Raw genomic sequence first — 18,860 nt, forward strand, 5'->3', positions numbered from 1 at the left:
ACACACACACACACACACACACACACACACACACACACACACACACAATTCCTAGGAATAAAATACATAGGAATACAGCTAACTAGGACAATGAAAGGTCTCTACAATGAGAATTACAAACTACCCAAAGAAATTAGAGATGACAAAAAGAAATAGAAGAACATTCCATGCTCATGGATTGGAAGAATCAGTATCAGTAAAATGGCCATACTGCCCAAAGCAATTTACAGATTCAATGCTATTCCTATCAAACTATCAATGACATTTTTCATAAAATTAGAAAAAAATTATTTAAAAATTCATATGGAATCAAAAAAGAGCCAGAATAGCCAAGGAAATCCTAAGCAAAAAGAACAAAGCTGCAGGCATCACATTATCCAACTTCAAACTATACTACCAGGCTGTAGTAATCAAAACAATATAAGAAATTAAAAAGGGGCAGTAACTACAAATAAAGAATAAGAAATAATAAGAAAATAATGCTCTGAACAACCTCATGCCAATAGCTTTGAAATCTTAGGTGAAATGGACATATTAATACAAAAATATATTTTACTAAGATTGAATCAACAAAATCAAAAGGTTCTGTAACTATTAAATAAATTGAAGCAGTGTCTTTCCACAAAGATATGGCCAGATGGTTTTCTCAGCAAATTCTACCAAACTTTCAAGAAACAGAGAATCTTAATTTTATACAATGTTTTAGAAAGAACCAAAAATTAAAGTATATTTCTCAACTCATTCTACAAGGCCACAGTGACCTGTAACCACAGTCTGACAAAGATATTAAAATAAAGAAATATAGGCCTATTTCTATTATGAAAATTGATGCAGCAATTTTTAACTAAATGTGAGTAAATGGAAACAAACAGCTTTTCTTTATGCTGAGTATGTGATCAAGTCTTATTAAATGTTCCTTTGAAATATGAAGTAAAATACAATTCTCTACTTGAGAATTCTTGTAAAATCCTTGTGAAAACCCCAAATGCAAATCAAAACCACAATGAGATACCATCTCACACCAGTTAGAATGGCCATCATTAAAAAATCAGGAAACAACAGGTGCTGGAGAGGATGTGGAGAAATAGGAACACTTTTACACTGTTGGTGGGACTGTAAACTAGTTCAACCATTGTGGAAGTCAGTGTGGCGATTCCTCAGGGATCTAGAACTAGAAATACCATTTGACCCAGCCATCCCATTACTGGGTATATACCCAAAGGAGTATAAATCATGCTGCTATAAAGACACATGCACACGTATGTTTATTGCGGCACTATCCACAATAGCAAAGACTTGGAACCAACCCAAATGTCCAACAACAATAGACTGGATTAAGAAAATGTGGCACATATACACCATGGAATACTATGCAGCCATAAAAAATGATGAGTTCGTGTCCTTTGTAGGGACATGGATGAAACTGGAAAACATCATTCTCAGTAAACTATCGCAAGGACAAAAAAACAAACACCGCATGTTCTCACTCATAGGTGGGAATTGAACAATGAGAACTCATGGACACAGGAAGGGGAACATCACATTCCGGGTACTGTTGTGGGGTGGGGGGTGGGGGGGGGGCGGGGACAGCATTAGGAGATATACCTAATGCTAAATGACGAGCTAATGGGTGCAGGAAATCAACATGGCACATGGATACATATGTAACAAACCTGCACATTGTGCACATGTACCCTAAAACCTAAAGTATTAAAAAAAAAAAAAAAAACCCTAGAAGGTAGGGGCTGTTATTATACCCATTTTGTAAATAAAGAAACTAAGGCCCAGAGAAGTTAAGTAACTTATCCAAAATAACACAGCTAGTAAATATTGAAGCCAAAAGAACAGCATGGTACTAGTACGAAAACAGGCACACAGACCAATGGACCAGAATAAAGAGCACAGAAATAAAAATGCAAACCTACAACAATCTGATCTTTGATAAAGCTGACAAAAACAAGCAATGGGAAAAGACTCCCTATTCAGTAAATGGTGCTGGGATAACTGGCTAGCCATATGCAGAATACTGAAACTAGACCCCTTCCTTATATCATATATAGAAATCAACTCAAGATGTATTAAAGACTTAAATGTAAAACCCAAAACTACAAACACCCTGGAAGACAACCTAGGGAATTACCATTCTGGACATAGGAATGGGCAAAGATTTCATAACAAAGACACCATAAGCAATTGCAACAAAGGCAAAAACTGACAAATGGGATCTAATTAAACTTAAGAACTTCTGTACACCAAAAGAAACTATTGACAGAGTAAACAGACAACTTACAGAATGGGAGACAAAATTTGCAAACTATGCAGCAGATAAAGGTCTATTATCAAGCGTCTGTAAGGACCTTTAATTTACAAGAAAAAACCCCAAACAAGCCCATTAAAAAGTGGGCAAAGATCATGAACAGACACTTCTCAAAAGAAGACATACATGTGGCCAAACAGGAAAAAAAGTTCACCATCACTGATTATTAGAGAAATGCAAATCAAGTGCCAATGAGATATCACCTTACACCAGTCAGAATGGCTATTATTAAAAAGTCAAAAAATAACAGATGCTGGTGAGGTTGCAGAGAAAAGGACACACTTATACCCTGTTGCTGGGAGTGTAAATTAGTTCAACATTGTGGAAAGCCATATGGCAATTCCTCAAGGAGCTAAAAGCAGAACTACCATTCGACCCAGTAATCCCATAATTGGGTATATACCCAGAGGAATATAAAGCATTCTACCACAAAGACACATGCATGCAAATGTTCATAGCAGCACTATTCACAATAGCAAAGACATGGAATCAACCTAAGTGCCCATCAATGACAGATTGAACGTTCACTGTCAGCATTATTATTTAACAGAGTGTCAGAGCTTCAGATGAATTTAATAACATATGAAGAAGACAAGAAAATAAAATAACAGATATAAACACTGGGAAAAAATAGATGAAATCTTTTGGGAAGTTGTATGCCCAACAGTCACTAATAAAAAATGTCTGCTGTAGAATTAATATGAGAATTTTGTGGGGTGGATGGATATAAAACAAATATATAAAAATAAATAGCTTTTGTCTACTCTATCAACAAAAATTAAAATAGGAAAAATAGTCTATTTATGGTAGAGGCAAAACTGATAGTAACAAATTTAACAAGAATGGCAAAGAAACATATTTAAGTAAAACTATTACATCTTATTAAAGAACATATAATAGCATTAAAAATGAAACAGCATACCATATTTTTGAATGAAAAGACTTACAATATTCAAATGACAATATTATCAAAATTTTTAATTCTCTAAAATTTAGTTTATAAATATAATGCAATTCGAATTAGAATCCTTGTTGGCATTAGAGGTGAATGAAATCATCTTAAAGTTTATGTGGAAGAATAACTTCCTTTTAATATGTAGGAAAGATGTAATGAGTAGAGAGAGAAAATCTTTTACTAGGTAATTCTTGGAGCCTGTGGATTAGAGGTAAATAAAATTATATTAAAGTTAAAATGAAAGACTAACTGTATGCAAATATGTATTTAAAAAGTAAGAATGGTGGAGACAGAAAGGACTTAGCACCTAAAAGAATATGCTAATAAGTCATATTCAAATCAATGTAATATTAATGGTGCATCAAATAAATTAGTGGAACAGAAGACAGAATATAGTAATAGTTGCTAGTACAGACAGTTCCTGACTTATGGTTCAATATGATTTTTTGACTTTATGATGGGTTTGTCAGGATGTAACCCCATCATAAGTTGAGAGGCTCCTTACCAATTACGATGGGGTTCTGGTTTCCATTGAATGAATATTGCTTTAACACCACAGTAAAGTCAAAAATTTCTAAGTTGAATCATGGTAGGGTGGGATTGTCTGCTGCGTTGCCAGCATCAAATGCATTTTTTTACTTACAATATTTTCAAGTTAGGATGGGTTTATTGGGACATAACCCCACTGTAAGTAAGGGAGCATCTGTATATATTAAAATTTTAACGTATAACAGATAGTAGTTCTATGTACTGAGAAAAGGATAAATTATTTAATACATAATACTGATACAATTGGAAAAGAGTAAATCTGGACCACTATATCTTGCACCATATTAAAGATAAATTCTAGAGGGGAGGGGGAGCAAGAAGGCCAAAGAGAAGCCTCCAGGAATCATCCGCCTTGCAGGAACAACAAAATTGAACAGCTATCCACACACAAAAGGCACCTTCATAAGAAGCAAAATCAGATCAGCAATCATAATACTTGGTTTTAACATCCTATTGAGGAAAGAAGCACTGAAGAGGGTAGGAAAGACAGTCTTGAATTTCCAGTGCTACCCCTCCCCCCATCATTTGGCAGCAGACCTGTGGCACAGAGAGAGAATCTGTCTTTTGGGGAGGAAGAGTGCAGTGACTGTGGGACTTTTCATCATAACTCAGTGTTGCTCTGTCACAGCAGAAAGCAACCAGGGGCAGAATTCAGACAGTGTTCACAGAGGAAGCATTTGGACCAGCCCTAGCCAGAGGCAAATTATCCATCCCAGTGACAGGTACCTAAGTTCCAGCAGGCTCCACCACTACTGGCTAAAGTGCTCTGAGGTCCTAAGTAAACTGGAAAGGCAGTCTGGGAGACAAGAACTGCAATTCCTGGGCAAGTCCTGGTGCTATGCTGGACTTGCAGCCAGTGAACTTGGGGTGCATGTGACCTAGTGAGCTGAGGCATCCAAGGGAGTGCTTGCATCCCCCGTCCCCCAACCCCAGGTAGTGCAGCTCTGGAAGAGACTCCTTTACTTTGCTTGAGGAGAGGAGAGAGGAGAGTAAACAGGACTTTGTCTTGCAACTTTGATACTAGCTCAGCCACAGTAGAATAGGGCAAAAGGCAGAATCCCAAGACCCCCTTTTCAGGCTCTAGCTCCTGGACAACATTTCTAAACACACCCTGGGCCAGAAGGGAACATGGTGCCTTGAAGGGAAGGAATCATTTCTGGCAGAATTCATCACCTGCTGACTAAGAACTGAATAGTCAGCCGTGGTAGCAATATAGTGGTAACCATACAGTACTTAACACAGGCCTTGGGTGAGACTCAGAACTATGCTGGTTTCAGGTGTGATGCAGCACATTTCCAGCATTGGTGGCTATGGGAAGAGACCATTCCTGCTTGAGGAAAAGAGAGGGAAGAGAAGAGAAAGGGGACCTTATTTTTTAGCTAGAGTACCAGCTTGGCCGCAGTGGTGTAGAGCACCAAGCAAGCTTCTGAGGTCCCTGATTCCAGGCCTTAGCTCCTGAACAGAATTTCTGGACCCTCTCTGTGCCAGAGAAGAGCCCATGGCCCTGAAGGGAGAGACTGAGGACTGGCAACATTCACTACAAGCTGAATGAAGAGCCCTTGGGCCTTGAGTGAACAGTGGTGGTAGCCAGGCAGTACTTGTTGTGGCCGGGGCAGTGGTGGCCGTGGGGAGACATTCCTCTTCTTGAGGAAGGGAGAAGGAAGAGTGGAAAGGACTTTGTCTTGTGGCTTGGATGTCAGCTCAGCTATAGTAGGATAGAACACCAGGTAGATTCCTAAGCTTCCTGACTCCAGGCCCTGGCTCCTATACAGCATCCCCAGACCTGCCCAGGGCCAGAGGGAACTCACTGCCGTAAAAGGAAGAGCATAAACCTGACTGAATTAGCCATCTGCTGATTATAGAGCCCTGGGGCCTTCAGTGAGCATCAGCAGTAGCCAGGCAGTGGTCACTGCAGGCCTTGAGCGAGACCCAAATGAAGTGCTATGCTGGCTTTGGGTCTGACCCAGCACAGTTCCAGTGGTGGTGGCCACAGGGGTACTCGAATCACCCCCTCCCCAGCTCCAGGAAGCTTAGCACAGACAGAAACACTCTGTTTGGGGGAAGGTAAGGAAAGAGAACAAGAGTCTCTGTCAGGCAATCCCGGGAATAATTGGATCTTACCCAAGACCACCAAGGTGGTATATCTACAAGTCTGCAAGAGCCACAATATTACTGGGCAGGTGGTGCCCTCTAAAGCAGGTATGGCTGCAATGACTAAAGACTTAGATCATAACACCCAAGTCTCTTCAAATACCTAGAAAGTCTTCCTAAGAAATATGGATACAAACAAGGCCACACTGTGACGGCTACAATAAATACCTAACTCCAATACCCGGACACCAACAAATATCAAGATCATCCAGGAAAACATGACCTCACCAAATGAACTAAATAAAGCACCAGGAATCAATCCTAGAAAGACAGAGATATGTGACCTTTCAGACAGATAATTCAAAATAGCTGTTTTGAGGCAGCTCAATAAAATCCAAGATAACAGAGAACGAATTCAGCATTCTATCAGATAAAATTTAACAAAGAGACTGAAATAACTAAAGAGAATCAAGTAGAAATTCTTTAGTTAAAAATGCATTTGACATACTAAAGAATTCATCAGAGTCTACTAACAGCAGAATTGATCAAGCAGAAGAAAGAATGGGTTATAAGATATTATTTGCAAGCTTCATGGTAAACCTCAAACCAAAAAGCATACAACAGATACACAAAAAATAAAAAGCAAGAAATTAACATACCACCTGAGGAAATCACCTTCACCAAAAGGAAGAGATAAAGGAAGGAACGAAGAGAGAGAAGACCAGAAAACAAATAAAGCGGCAGGAGTAAGTCCTTACTTATTGATAATAACATTGAATGTAAACAGACTAAACTCTTAATTGAAAGACAGAATAACTAAATGAATTAAAAAATAAGACCTTATGATTTGTTGTCTACAAGAAACACACTTCACCTATAAAGACACAATAAACTGAAAGTAAAGGGATGGAAAAAAATTCCATGCAAATGGACACAAACAAAAAAAACCACACAAAAAACTATATTTATACCATACAAAATAGATTTCGAAACAAAAACTATAAAAAGAGACAAAGTCGTTACATAACGATAAAGGGGTTGATTCAGCACAAGGATGTAATAATTGTAAATATGTATGCACCCAAGACTAGAGTACCCATATATATAAAGCAAATATTACTAGAGCTAAAAAGGGAGATAGACTCTAGTACAATAATAGCTGGAGACTTCAACACCCCACTTTCAGGACTGCACAGGTCTCCCAGATAGAAACTCAACAAAGAAACATCAGAGTTAATTTGAAGAGCAGAACAAATGGACCTCATAGAATTTTAACAAACATTTCATCCAGTGGCTACAGAACACACATTCTTCTCAGCACATGAATCATTTTCAAGGATAGACCATGTAAGGCCTCAAAAAAAGTCTTAAAACTTTCAAAACAATTGAAATAATATCAAATATCTTCTCTGATCAAAATGGAATAAAACTAGACAGGAACAAGAGGTATCTTAGAAACCATACAAACGTGAAAAATTAAACAATATGTTCCTGAATAGCCAGTGGTTCAATGAAGAAATAAGGAAGTAAATTTTAAAATTTCTTAAAACAAATTAAAATGTAAACACAACATAGCAAAACCTATGGGATCCAGCAAAAGCAGTACAAGAAGAAAGTCTATAGCAATAAGCACTTACATCAAAAAAGTAGAAAGCTTCAAATCAACACAACAATGCATCTTAAAGCAAGAGAAAACCAAGTCCAAAATTAGAAGAAAAGAAATAAAGATCAGAGCAAAAATAAATGAAATTAAGACTGAAGAAAACAATACAAAAGATCAACAAAATGAAAAGTTGGTCTCTTGAAAAGATAAACAAAATTAACAAACTTTTTTTTTTGAGACAGAGTCTCACTGTCGCCCAGGCTGGAGTGCAATGGCGCGATCTCGGCTCACTGCAGGCTCCACCCCCTGGGGTTCACGCCATTCTCCTGCCTCAGCCTCCTGAGTAGCTGGGACTACAGGAGCCTGCCACCTCGCCCAGCTAATTTTTTGTATTTTTAGTAGAGACGGGGTTTCACTGTGTTAGCTGGGATGGTCTCGATCTCCTGACCTCGTGATCCGCCCGCCTCAGCCTCCCAAAGTGCTGGGATTACAGGCATGAGCCACAGTGCCCGGCCTAAAATTAACAAACTTTTAACCCAACTAATAAAGGAAAAAAAGAGAAGACCCAGATAAATACAATCAGACGTGAAAAAGGAGACATTACAACCGATACTGCAGAAATTCAAATTCCAATAAATTGGAAAACCTAGAAGAAATGAATAAATTCCTACACATATACAATCTACCAAGATTGATCAATGAAGAAATCCAAAACCTGAACAGGCCAATAATAAAAGGGAAGCAAGGATGGTCCAACATATGCAAATCAGTGTGATACATTATATTAAGAGAATGAAGGACAAAAACCATAGGATTGTTTCAGTTGATTCTGAAAAGACATTTGATAGAATTCAACATGCCATTGTGATAAGAACCCTAAAAAAACTGGGTATAGAAGGAACATATCTCAACATAAAAAAAGCCATATATAAGAGGTCCACATTTAGTATCATACTGAACAGGGAAAAATTAAAAGCCTTTCCTCTAAGTATGGTACACAACAGGGATGCCCACTTTTACCACCATTATTCAACACAGTGCTGAAAATCCTAGCTAGAGCAATCAGACATGATAAGGAAATAAAAGGCATCCAAATTGGAAAGGAAGAAGTCAAATAATCCTTGTTTGCAGATGATATCATCTTATATTTAGAAAAACCTAAAGACTCTATAAAAACTATTAGAACTGATTAATTCAGTAAAGTTGCAGGATACAGAATCAACATACAAAAATCAGTAGCAATTCTATATGACAACAATGAACAATCTGAAAAAGAAATCAAGAAAATCATCCTATTTACAATAGGTACAAATAAAATAAAATATCTAGGAATAAACCTAACCAAAGAAGTAAAAGTTCTCCAAAATGAAAACATCGATGAAAGAAATTGAAAAGGAAACAAAAAAAAATGGAAAGATATTCCAAGTTCATAGATTGGAAAAATCAGTATTATTAAAATGCCCATACTACCCAAAGCAATCTACAGATACAATGCAATCACTATCAAAATACCAATGTCATTCTTCACAGAAATAACAAAAATAATCCTAAAATTTAGATGGAATCACAAAAGACCCAGAATAGTCAAAGCTATTCTGAACAAAAATAACAAAACTGGAGAAATCACATTACCTGACTTCAAATTATACTACAGAGTTATAGTAAACAAAACAACCAGGTACTGACATAAAAACAGACACAGAGACCAATGGAACAGAACAGAAAACATAGAAACAATTTCATGCATCTACAGTGAACTAAATTTTGACAAAAGTGCCAAGAACATAGGTTGGGGGAGGACAGTCTCTTCAGTAAATGCTCCTGGGAAAACAGGATATCCATATGCAGATGAATAAAACTAGATCCCTATCTCTCACCATATACAAAAATCAAATCACAATGGATTAAATATTTAAATGTAAGACCTCAAACTATGAAACTACTAAAAGAAAACATTAGGGAAACCCTTCAGGACATTGGACTAGGCAAAAGTTTCTTGAGTAATACCCCACAAGCGCAGGCAGCCAAAGCAAAAATGGACAAATGGGATCACATCAAGTTAAAAACATTCTGCAGGGATCACATCAAGTTAAAAACCTCCTGCACAGCAAAGGAAACCATCAACAAAGTCAAGAGACAACCCACAGAATGGGAGAAAATATTTGCAAACTATCCATCTGACAAGGGATTAATAACCAGAATACACAAGCAGCTCAAACAACTCTATAGGAAAAAATTTAATAACCTGATTTAAACAAATGGGCAAAAGATCTAAATAGACATTTCTCAAAAGAAGACAAACAAATGGCAAACAGGTATATGGAAAGGTGTTCAACATCACTGATCATCAGAGAAATGCAAATCAAAACTATACTGAGATATAATCTCACCTCAGTTAAAATGTTTTTTATCCAAATGACAGGCAATAGAAATTCTGGCAAAGTTATGGAGAACAGGGAACCCTTGAACACTGTTGGTGGTAATATAAATTAGTATAATCAATATGGAGAACAGTTTGGAGGTTCCTCAAAAAACTAGACGTAGAACTACCATATGGTCCAGGAATCTCACTGATAGTTATAATACTGAAAGAAAGGAAATCAGTATATTGAAGAGGTATCTACACTCCCATGTTTATTGCAGCACTATTCACAATAGCCAAGATTTGGAAGTAACCCAAGTGTCCATCAACAAATGAACAGATAAAGAAAATGGGGTAAATATACACAATGGAGTCCTATTCAGCCATAAAAAGAATGAGATACAGTCATCTGCAACAACACAGATGAAACTGGAGGTCATTATGTTAAATGAAATAAGCCAGCCAGAGAAAGACAAATTTTGCATATTTATTTGTAGAAACTACAAAAAATTAAAACAGTTGAACTTCTGGCAATAGAGAATAGAATGGTGGTTACCAGAGTCTGGGAAGGGTGATGGGGCAGGGATGCGGGGATGGAAAGTGGGGATGGTTAATGGGTACAAATATATAGTTAGATAGGATGAATAAAAGCTAGTATTTGATAACACAACAGGGTAACCACAGTCAACAATAATATTGTACATTTAAAAATAACTAAAAGAGATAAATTAATTGTATGTAAAACAAAGAAAGGACAAATGCTTGAGGCAGGACACCTCATTTACCCTGATGTGATTATTATACATTGTATGCCTGTACCAAAATATCTCATGTATCCTATAAATATATACCTCTACTATGTACCCACAAAAATTAAAAAGAAAAAATTTCAAATAGCTGACTAAATTTTTTAAATAAAATCAAAATAAATTCCATATGTATTAATGACTCACTTGGGAAACAAAACCCAGGATACTATATGTACTATCTAGGAATGGGACTACTTTAATAAGACTACCCAGAAACAATAAAAGATAATCATTGATTATACCAAAATGAAAAACTTCAATATGGTAAAATTTACCATAAAAAGTCAATAGATAAATTATGCATTTGAAAAAAATTGAATGTAGAATATCTATGCTGTATAAAATTTGCTGTAAAATTATCAAGAAAAATTCCAATAATGCAATAGAAAATTTCTAGAATCTATGAATAGGTAGTTCTCAGGAAAGAAAATAAAAATATGTTATTTTAAATTTTATCTGATTTTAAAATTTTTATCTGTTGCATACTGCTATAAAGTTAATATGATGACTTATTATCTTCTCTTCCAACACTAGCTTCTCTCCAGATTTCCGTAGTCTGTGGTATGCTCCCATCATTAAAGACTCCCAAACACAGGAGGTTCAGAGCCCTTTCTGACTTCCTTCTCTTCCATATTTACTCAGACAAATGTTCATCTCCCTGGTCTTGGGTAGTCACCTCAACCCTGATTCTATCTCACCCTTCCCACTGGGCCACGGAGAAGCCTAAATAGACGCAGTGGGACAAGCATGAGCATTGAAGTCTAACCAGTTTTGCTTTTACTCTCTGCAATTTACTAGGAATGTAGTACCAGTCATGATACTTTGTGGGCCTTGGTTCTCTCCTCTGTAAGGATAATTATACCTGCTTTTCATGGTCACTATGAGAACAGATAGAAATAATTCACATAAAGTGTCTAGCACACTTAGGACTTAAAAAAATGTGAGTTCCCTTCCCTACTTCAGCTTCTTATGGTTAGTCTTGGGATTGGGATACTGGAAAAGATATTTTCAAAATGGCTACTTGACTCCAGTGTCTTGATGTTTGAAACACCTCTATTCATTACTAACAGATTAATTTTTCTAAAACTCTGCTTTTGTGATATCATTCTTCTGATTACCTATTTTATTGATCCCTTACTAACTTCAGGGAAAATTACAAACTCTACATTTACTGTCAAGACACTCATTCCTCTGAGGTGGAGACAAATTTTAAAACCTTGCCCAAGATGCTTCAAACACTTTAAATTTTTTCATTTGGAAAAATGAAGGATTGCCTACAATTCTGGATTCACCTTTACAAGGAAACATAGGAAAGCACAGATATACCAAAATAAATTTCACTTTATTTTTCTGAAATCTTACATTGCAGTTGAAATGTCTTTTATGTATCCACTTAAGTCTTACCACACTAAATGGCAAAACTGGAAATGATGACAGCAAGTATTGACCACAGACACAGTTATCACCATAGCGATACTAATAATTAGGCATATTTGCAAGTCAAAATAATTAAAACAAGATTTTGTTATAAGTAAAAATGTAAACATTTATTCATATAGTTATATAACTAGTCACCAAAAACAGCAAAAGGCTTTTCTTTACCTAGTACTTGTTTTTGCAAATCATAGCATCTGGTTTGCAAGTTTACTTCCTGTTGTCTAGATGTCTGAATCTGCTGAGATCTCAATATGGCTGCATCTGACAACAATTTCAGATTTTTCATTTCCTTTTCAAGGCATACTTTATTTCTCTGGGACACTGTCAAACTTTTATTCAGTATGTCTATTTCTGTAAAAAGAATTCAAAGTTTACAAATAGCCAATAATTGAATCATAAAACATTTCTCTAAAGATTGGTTTCTTTCAGAAAATTAATAGTTGAAAGGCAAGATGACATTTCTGAGATTATAATGACATCTAACTAAAAAGTTAAATTTAAATAGTCAGTCTAAAATGATAAAAAAGTTTTATTGCTACATGATGCATGAAATCTTTTAACAGTATTTTTTTTTAGCTTTTAAATTGTATTAAGTGGTAATACAGCCTGCTTTTTAAATACTTATATAAATGAATAATATAAGATCTGTGTAATGTTATAGGTTTTATTGAAATGATTTTTTTTTTAGGCAACATGATTCAGAAAAGTAAATTTAAATGTTCTAGCATGAGCTGCTTGGGTGGCATTTCTAAGGGATTAACTAGAATATATTCTCTACAAATTATGAAGAAAGATTTTAGGAGTAGACTGGACAGAAGGATGTAGTGTCTAAAACTAATAAATTTATGGGAAGAAAGCATTAGTTAATAATATCTTAATGATTTTAATAGTACTCTGTCCCCCCAATAAGACCAGAATTCATAATAATCATGTCATTATTCTATTTAGATTGTTTAAAAATATGTCTTTATAGCTCTACTTAGATTTAAATATGCTAATTTTATACAATTTCATGAGAAATGCATGGAGAATATTATCCTTCAGAATAATTAATAAGCTCCTTGTTTATCCGTCTTTTCTGCACTATTGCCTTAAACTATCATTAAAACACATGAACACACACTCAACAAAGATAAAATAAATGCTATGAAATTTGTACAACCACAATTAATTCAATTGATGAGCATGTGATTTAGATGAAAATTTGGACAGTCTGCTTTTTCAGACATTTCACTTGGAATTCCCTTCTTTGGTTAGCCCATCCTGGACTAAGTGATAGGTTCAACATGTGACGAGATGTCAAAAGTGGTTGGTTTCATTTATTGCTCTTGGTCCACCACAGCAGAAACAGCAACCACATGGGCCAGTGAAGACCACAAGTACAGATAAATAGGACTGACATGCAGTAGAGGTAATGTGGCCAGCAAATGGTTATAGGAGAAGTAAAGCAGAGAGCTAGAACAGAGCACAGGAAAAAGAGCATGTTTTAAGGGATCGTGATGAGGAGGATCAGGAATGTAGTAAAAGGAGAGAAAAGCAAAATGTCTTTCCATGGGTAGAAAGCATGTCTGGGAGAAAAAGTGGCATTTGTGATAGACCTGGGGAATAAGCACAAGGGGTCTGGCACCTTCTCTACGTTTAGTTTCTGCTCAAAATGGAAAACCTAGAGAAATAAATTGCAGGAACCAAATAGGTGGGATTCTAATATAGTCCAATGATTATTTTATGTGGGAATTTTTTTTCCTCAAAATAGCTATATGCTGCTAAAACCTTATGACTATGCACCAATTTGTGTGAGGAAAACTACTAACACACAGTACATAAAATTTTTAAAAGAATGGAGTTAAAGAAAACAAGGAGGTTACAGTTTCCCTACGTACCTAAAAAGTCTTTCTGGATATTTTTGTAGCCAAAAAGGTAGCTTCTTAAGGCTGAATAAACTATAACATACCAAAACGATATCTATGTTTAAGTCAAATGACACTGCACAGCACCACACACGTGGTGTCACCTATTTACCATTTGCCAAAATGACACTGCTTAGGTTAGCAGGCTCTGTTAGCATACACTATACTCTAAAATAACTACTCATGTCAATGTGACTTTCTATCTGACATTTAAAGAATAAAAATCTGCAATACAAATTTATTTGTAAAATATATTCTAAGACATGGAAAAGTACATCAAGATTTCAAAACTAACAGAAGCTGTAACATTCCTAACATGGAGTTAGGAAAAAGTAAACTCAATGGAGATGAATTAACTTACCTTTTGCAAAATAAACACTCCTTTGCCTATGGCAATCCTGGTGTCAAAGATTCAATTCTACCCTTGCCATTATACAATTCCATACTTGTAAGACATGTGTCCCGATTTGGGGTTCAGAAATTAAGATCCCCACAAGGTCAACCTATACTGGTCATTGTAACCACCTTGAACCTTTCCTGTCTCAGCACCATCCCATGAAGAAGGTCCTCCTATCCTCATATATTCAGCTATCATGGCTCAAATGTTACCTCTGTGCGGAAATCTTTTTGGACCTGATCTGGATGTGATCTTCATCTTCCTGGAACTCACAGCAATTCACATCATTTGTATTGCACTGATCACATGCATACATGTGACCTATTATTGGACTATAAGTTATTTCAGGCCATAGATAGTATCTTACTCATTTCTATTTCCCCCATAATTTCTACTATGATGTCTTAGGATTAACAAGAGCTCAATAAATACCTAATAAATTAGTAAAGGCATTGCTGAGCAAAGCTTCTAAATTGTTTTTAATATACCACTAGTTGAAGATCCTGAATATGTGTTTATCCCAGCCTTCATTTCAGAGGCAGGCATTTTGAGCCCCACATTTTTAAATGTCAGAGTAGGATATGCAGTTAAAACACATATCCAAAAGAAACGTTTTTAATTGAATAAAATAATTGATCAATTCTATCCCTAATTTCATCAATTTTGTGAAAAATGTGGACTACATTTCTAAGCCTAATTCTAGATTTGAATTTTAAAAGTTCAACAACTATTCAGTCAACAGTTGTGTTGGGAGTGGAATTCACCTGATAAGTATTTTTCCTTGGTAAAAATATTTTTCCCAAAATTTTATTAAAATAAGTATGCTCTTGTTTAAGAAAATTTCATCTATAAGGCCGGGCGCGGTGGCTCACGCTTGTAATCCCAGCACTTTGGGAGGCCGAGGTGGGCAGATCACAAGGTCAGGAGATCGAGACCACGGTGAAACCCCATCTCTACTAAAAATACAAAAAATATTAGCCGGGCGTGGTGGCGGGTGCCTGTAGTCCCAGCTACTCGGAGAGGCTGAGGCAGGAGAATGGCGTGAACCCGAGAGGCGGAGCTTGCAGTGAGCCGAGACTTCGCCACTGCACTCCAGCCTGGGCGACAGAGCGAGACTCCGTCTCAAAAAAAAAAAAAAAAAAAGAAAATTTCATCTATAAAAACTTCATTTTAAAAAATATCAATTACATAAAGTGATATTTACTAGAATAGGAAGTATTTTACTCATACTTGCTACTCAATGTTCAGCATACATTATCAGCAAGAAAATATTAAGCAATTTCCTTTTCTAGGAATGCTGTTTCTGTTTTGGACTTTGATTTTAAAGCCTAACTTAATTTTAACATGCAAATCTTTTAAAGTAACTGAATAATATTGTGCAATATATATGGGGTTTACTACATTTATTAATTTGCTAGGGCTGCTGAAAGAGTACCACAGATTGAGTGCTTAAACAACAGAAATTTATTTTCTCACAGCTCCAGAGACTAGAAATCTGAGATCAAGGTGTCAGCAGGATTGGTTCCTTCTCCGACAGTGAAGGAAGGATCTGTTCCAGGTCTCTCTCCTTAGCTTGCAGGTGGCTGCCTTTTCTCTGTGTATTCACATGGTGTCCATAGGTGTCTGTGTACAGATTTCTTCTTATGACACCAGTCAGATTGGATTAGGGGCTACCCTGATGACCTCTTTAAAAACCTTATCTCCAAATATAGTTACTGTAGGAGGTACTGGAGATTAGGACTTTAACATTTCAGTATATGAATTTGGGGAGGGGGACACAATTCAGCCCATCACACTATATTTTAGAATATTTGTTATTCAAAATGTTTGTACTATTATCAAAATTTATAGCCAATACATGCTTTTAGCTTTTAGAATAAGTGTTATCACATAATTCACTAGCTAATGCAAGTACAATTATTACTGTTAAGCTTATGCAATCAATTTCTTTACCTTGATAAGTTTTTTTGTTTTGTTATTAGTCCTGTGAGCTTAGGCAAATGAACTCAAAATTATGTTAGGTCATTATATTATTAGGAAACCTCTATAACCTTATTATCAAGGCATTCTATGTTACAAATACAGTGTCATTCTTAATTCACAAAACTTCACAGTTTTATTACAATAATAGGGAAAAAGACGCAGTGACCAGATTTACTAAAGAAATAAAAAAAACTACACAATTTTTTTTAAACTAAAAATGGCTGGGTGCGGTGCCTGTAATCCCAGCACTTTGGGAGGCCAAGGCAGGTGGATCACCTAAGGTCAGGAGTTCAAGACCAGCCTGGTCAACATGGCAAAACCCTGTCTCTACTAAAAATACAAAAATTAGCCGAGGGTGGTGGCATGCACCTGTAGTCCCAGCTACTCTGGAGGCTGAGGCAGGAGAATAGCTTGAATCTGGGAGGCAGAGGTTGCAGTGAGTAATCATGCCACTGCACTCCAGCCTGAGCAACAGAGCAAGACTCCATCTCAAAAAACAAAAAACAAACAAACAAAAAAACCCTAAAAACTTTTTATTTTGAAATAAGTATAAATTTACAGAAAGTTGCAAAGAAATGTGTAGGGAGTTCCTATTCAAACTTAACGCCACCTCACTTCTCCCTTTGTTGACATTTTGTATAACCGCAGCACACTATCAAAACTAGAAGATTGCATTGGTAAAATCCACAGAACTTACTCTGATTTTACCAATTGTATACACACTCGTGTGTGTGTGTGTGTGTGTTTATAGTTCCATGCAATTTTATCATAAATGTAGCTTCATTATAAATCAACACAATCAAAATACAGAATTGCTCTATTACCACAAAGCTGATCCCTGCTGTCCCTTTATAGCCAAACCTACCACTATCCCCATCATCCCTAATCCCTGGCTACCACTAATCTGTTCTCTGCACTTATAATTTTGTTATTTCAAGAATGCTATATAAACAAAATCATATCTTATGTAAACTTTTGAGACTGGCTATTTTCACTCAGCATAATTTAGTTGAGGTTCATTCAAGTTGTTACACATATTAATAATTTGTTCCTTTCTGTTGCTGAGTAGTATTACATGATATGGACATAGGACGTTTGTCTTTCATCCATTGAAAGACATTTGGGTTGTTTCCAATTTGGGGCTATTATGACTACAGCTGCTATGAACACTTACATACAAGTATTTTTGAGAGCATAGGTTTTCATTTATTTGGGATAAATGCTCAAGAGTGCAAATGTTGGGTCATGTGGTAAGTGCATCTTCAATTTCAGAGGAAATTGCAAAATTATTTTCTAGAATGGCTGAACCATTTTATATTCCTACCAGCAGTGCTGAGTAAACTGGTTTCTCTGATCCATGTTAACACTTAATATGGTCAGTCTTTTCAATTTTAGACATTCTAATAAATGTGTAGTTGTATTTAATTGTGGTTTTGCATTTTGCTCATGGCTAATGATGTTGAACGTTTTTTTCAGGTACTTATTTGCCATCTATATATCATCTTCGGTTACATTTCTACCGGCATCTTTTGCCCATTTTCTAATTGGATATTTTTAATATAGAATTTTGGGAGTTATTTATATATTCTACATATAAATCCTTTGTTGAATATGTGATTTGCAAGTACTTTCTCCCAGTCTGTACTGTAGCTTTTTATCCTTTCTAACAGGTCTTTCACAGAGCAAAAGTTGTTGTTGTTGTTGTTGTTGTTGTTTTTTAGGACAGGGTCTTGCAATGTTGTCCACACTGGAGTGCAGTGGCTGCTCGCAGGTATGATCATAGAACACAGCAGCCTCAAACTCCTGGGATTAAGCAATCCTCCCACCTCAGCGTCTTGAGTAGCTGGGACTACAGGCATGTGCTACTATACTCTGCAAAAGTTCTTAAATTTTACTGAGATCCAATTTATCAATTTTCCCTTTTAGGTATCATGATTTTAGTTCAAGTTTAAGAACTCTTTACCTAATCCTAGGCCCCAAAGATTTTTTTCCCTAAAAGTTTCATATTTTCTATTTAAGTCTGTGGTTAATCCACTGAGTTAGTTTTTGTAAAAGTGTGCATTTTAGGACAAGGTACTTTCTCTTTTTCTTTACCTAAGGATATCCAATTGTTCCAGCATCATTTGTTGAAAAGGCTATTCTTCCTCCACTGAATTTCTTGTGTGTCCTTATCAAAAATCAGTTGAGTATATTTTTCTGGTCTAATTATGTAGATTTTTAAAAAACTACATGTGAAAACCCTTTTTGTTACTTTATTTAGGAGAAAAGCTATAAACCCATTACAATGAACCATTCTGCAATAGAAATGAGAAACGAATATGATGGAAAAAACATGGACTTTAGAATAAAAAAGAATAGTTATAGCTAACATATCTTGCTTCCTTATTCTGCTAGGCATATGGGGTGTGTGTGTGTGTGTGTGTGTGTGTGTGTGTGTGTGTGTGTGTGTG

The 18,860-nt window shown here is 36.0% G+C and overlaps 1 protein-coding gene across 6 annotated transcripts in view; it reads right to left on the minus strand.

Moving 5' to 3' along the window:
* Nucleotides 1-18,860, minus strand: part of LOC116463588 (interaptin-like) — a 219,295-nt gene that overhangs the window by 91,086 nt on the left and 109,349 nt on the right. For all 6 annotated transcript variants that reach the window (XM_058434747.1, XM_058434745.1, XM_058434749.1 and 3 more), the window contains one exon: nucleotides 12,289-12,474. In XM_058434747.1, coding sequence (XP_058290730.1) covers nucleotides 12,289-12,474 — 186 coding nt within the window. The remainder of the gene's footprint in view (nucleotides 1-12,288; nucleotides 12,475-18,860) is intronic.

The sequence above is a fragment of the Hylobates moloch genome, unplaced genomic scaffold (assembly GCF_009828535.3).
Source record: "Hylobates moloch isolate HMO894 unplaced genomic scaffold, HMol_V3 SCAFFOLD_43, whole genome shotgun sequence".
Taxonomy (NCBI): Eukaryota; Metazoa; Chordata; class Mammalia; order Primates; family Hylobatidae; genus Hylobates; species Hylobates moloch.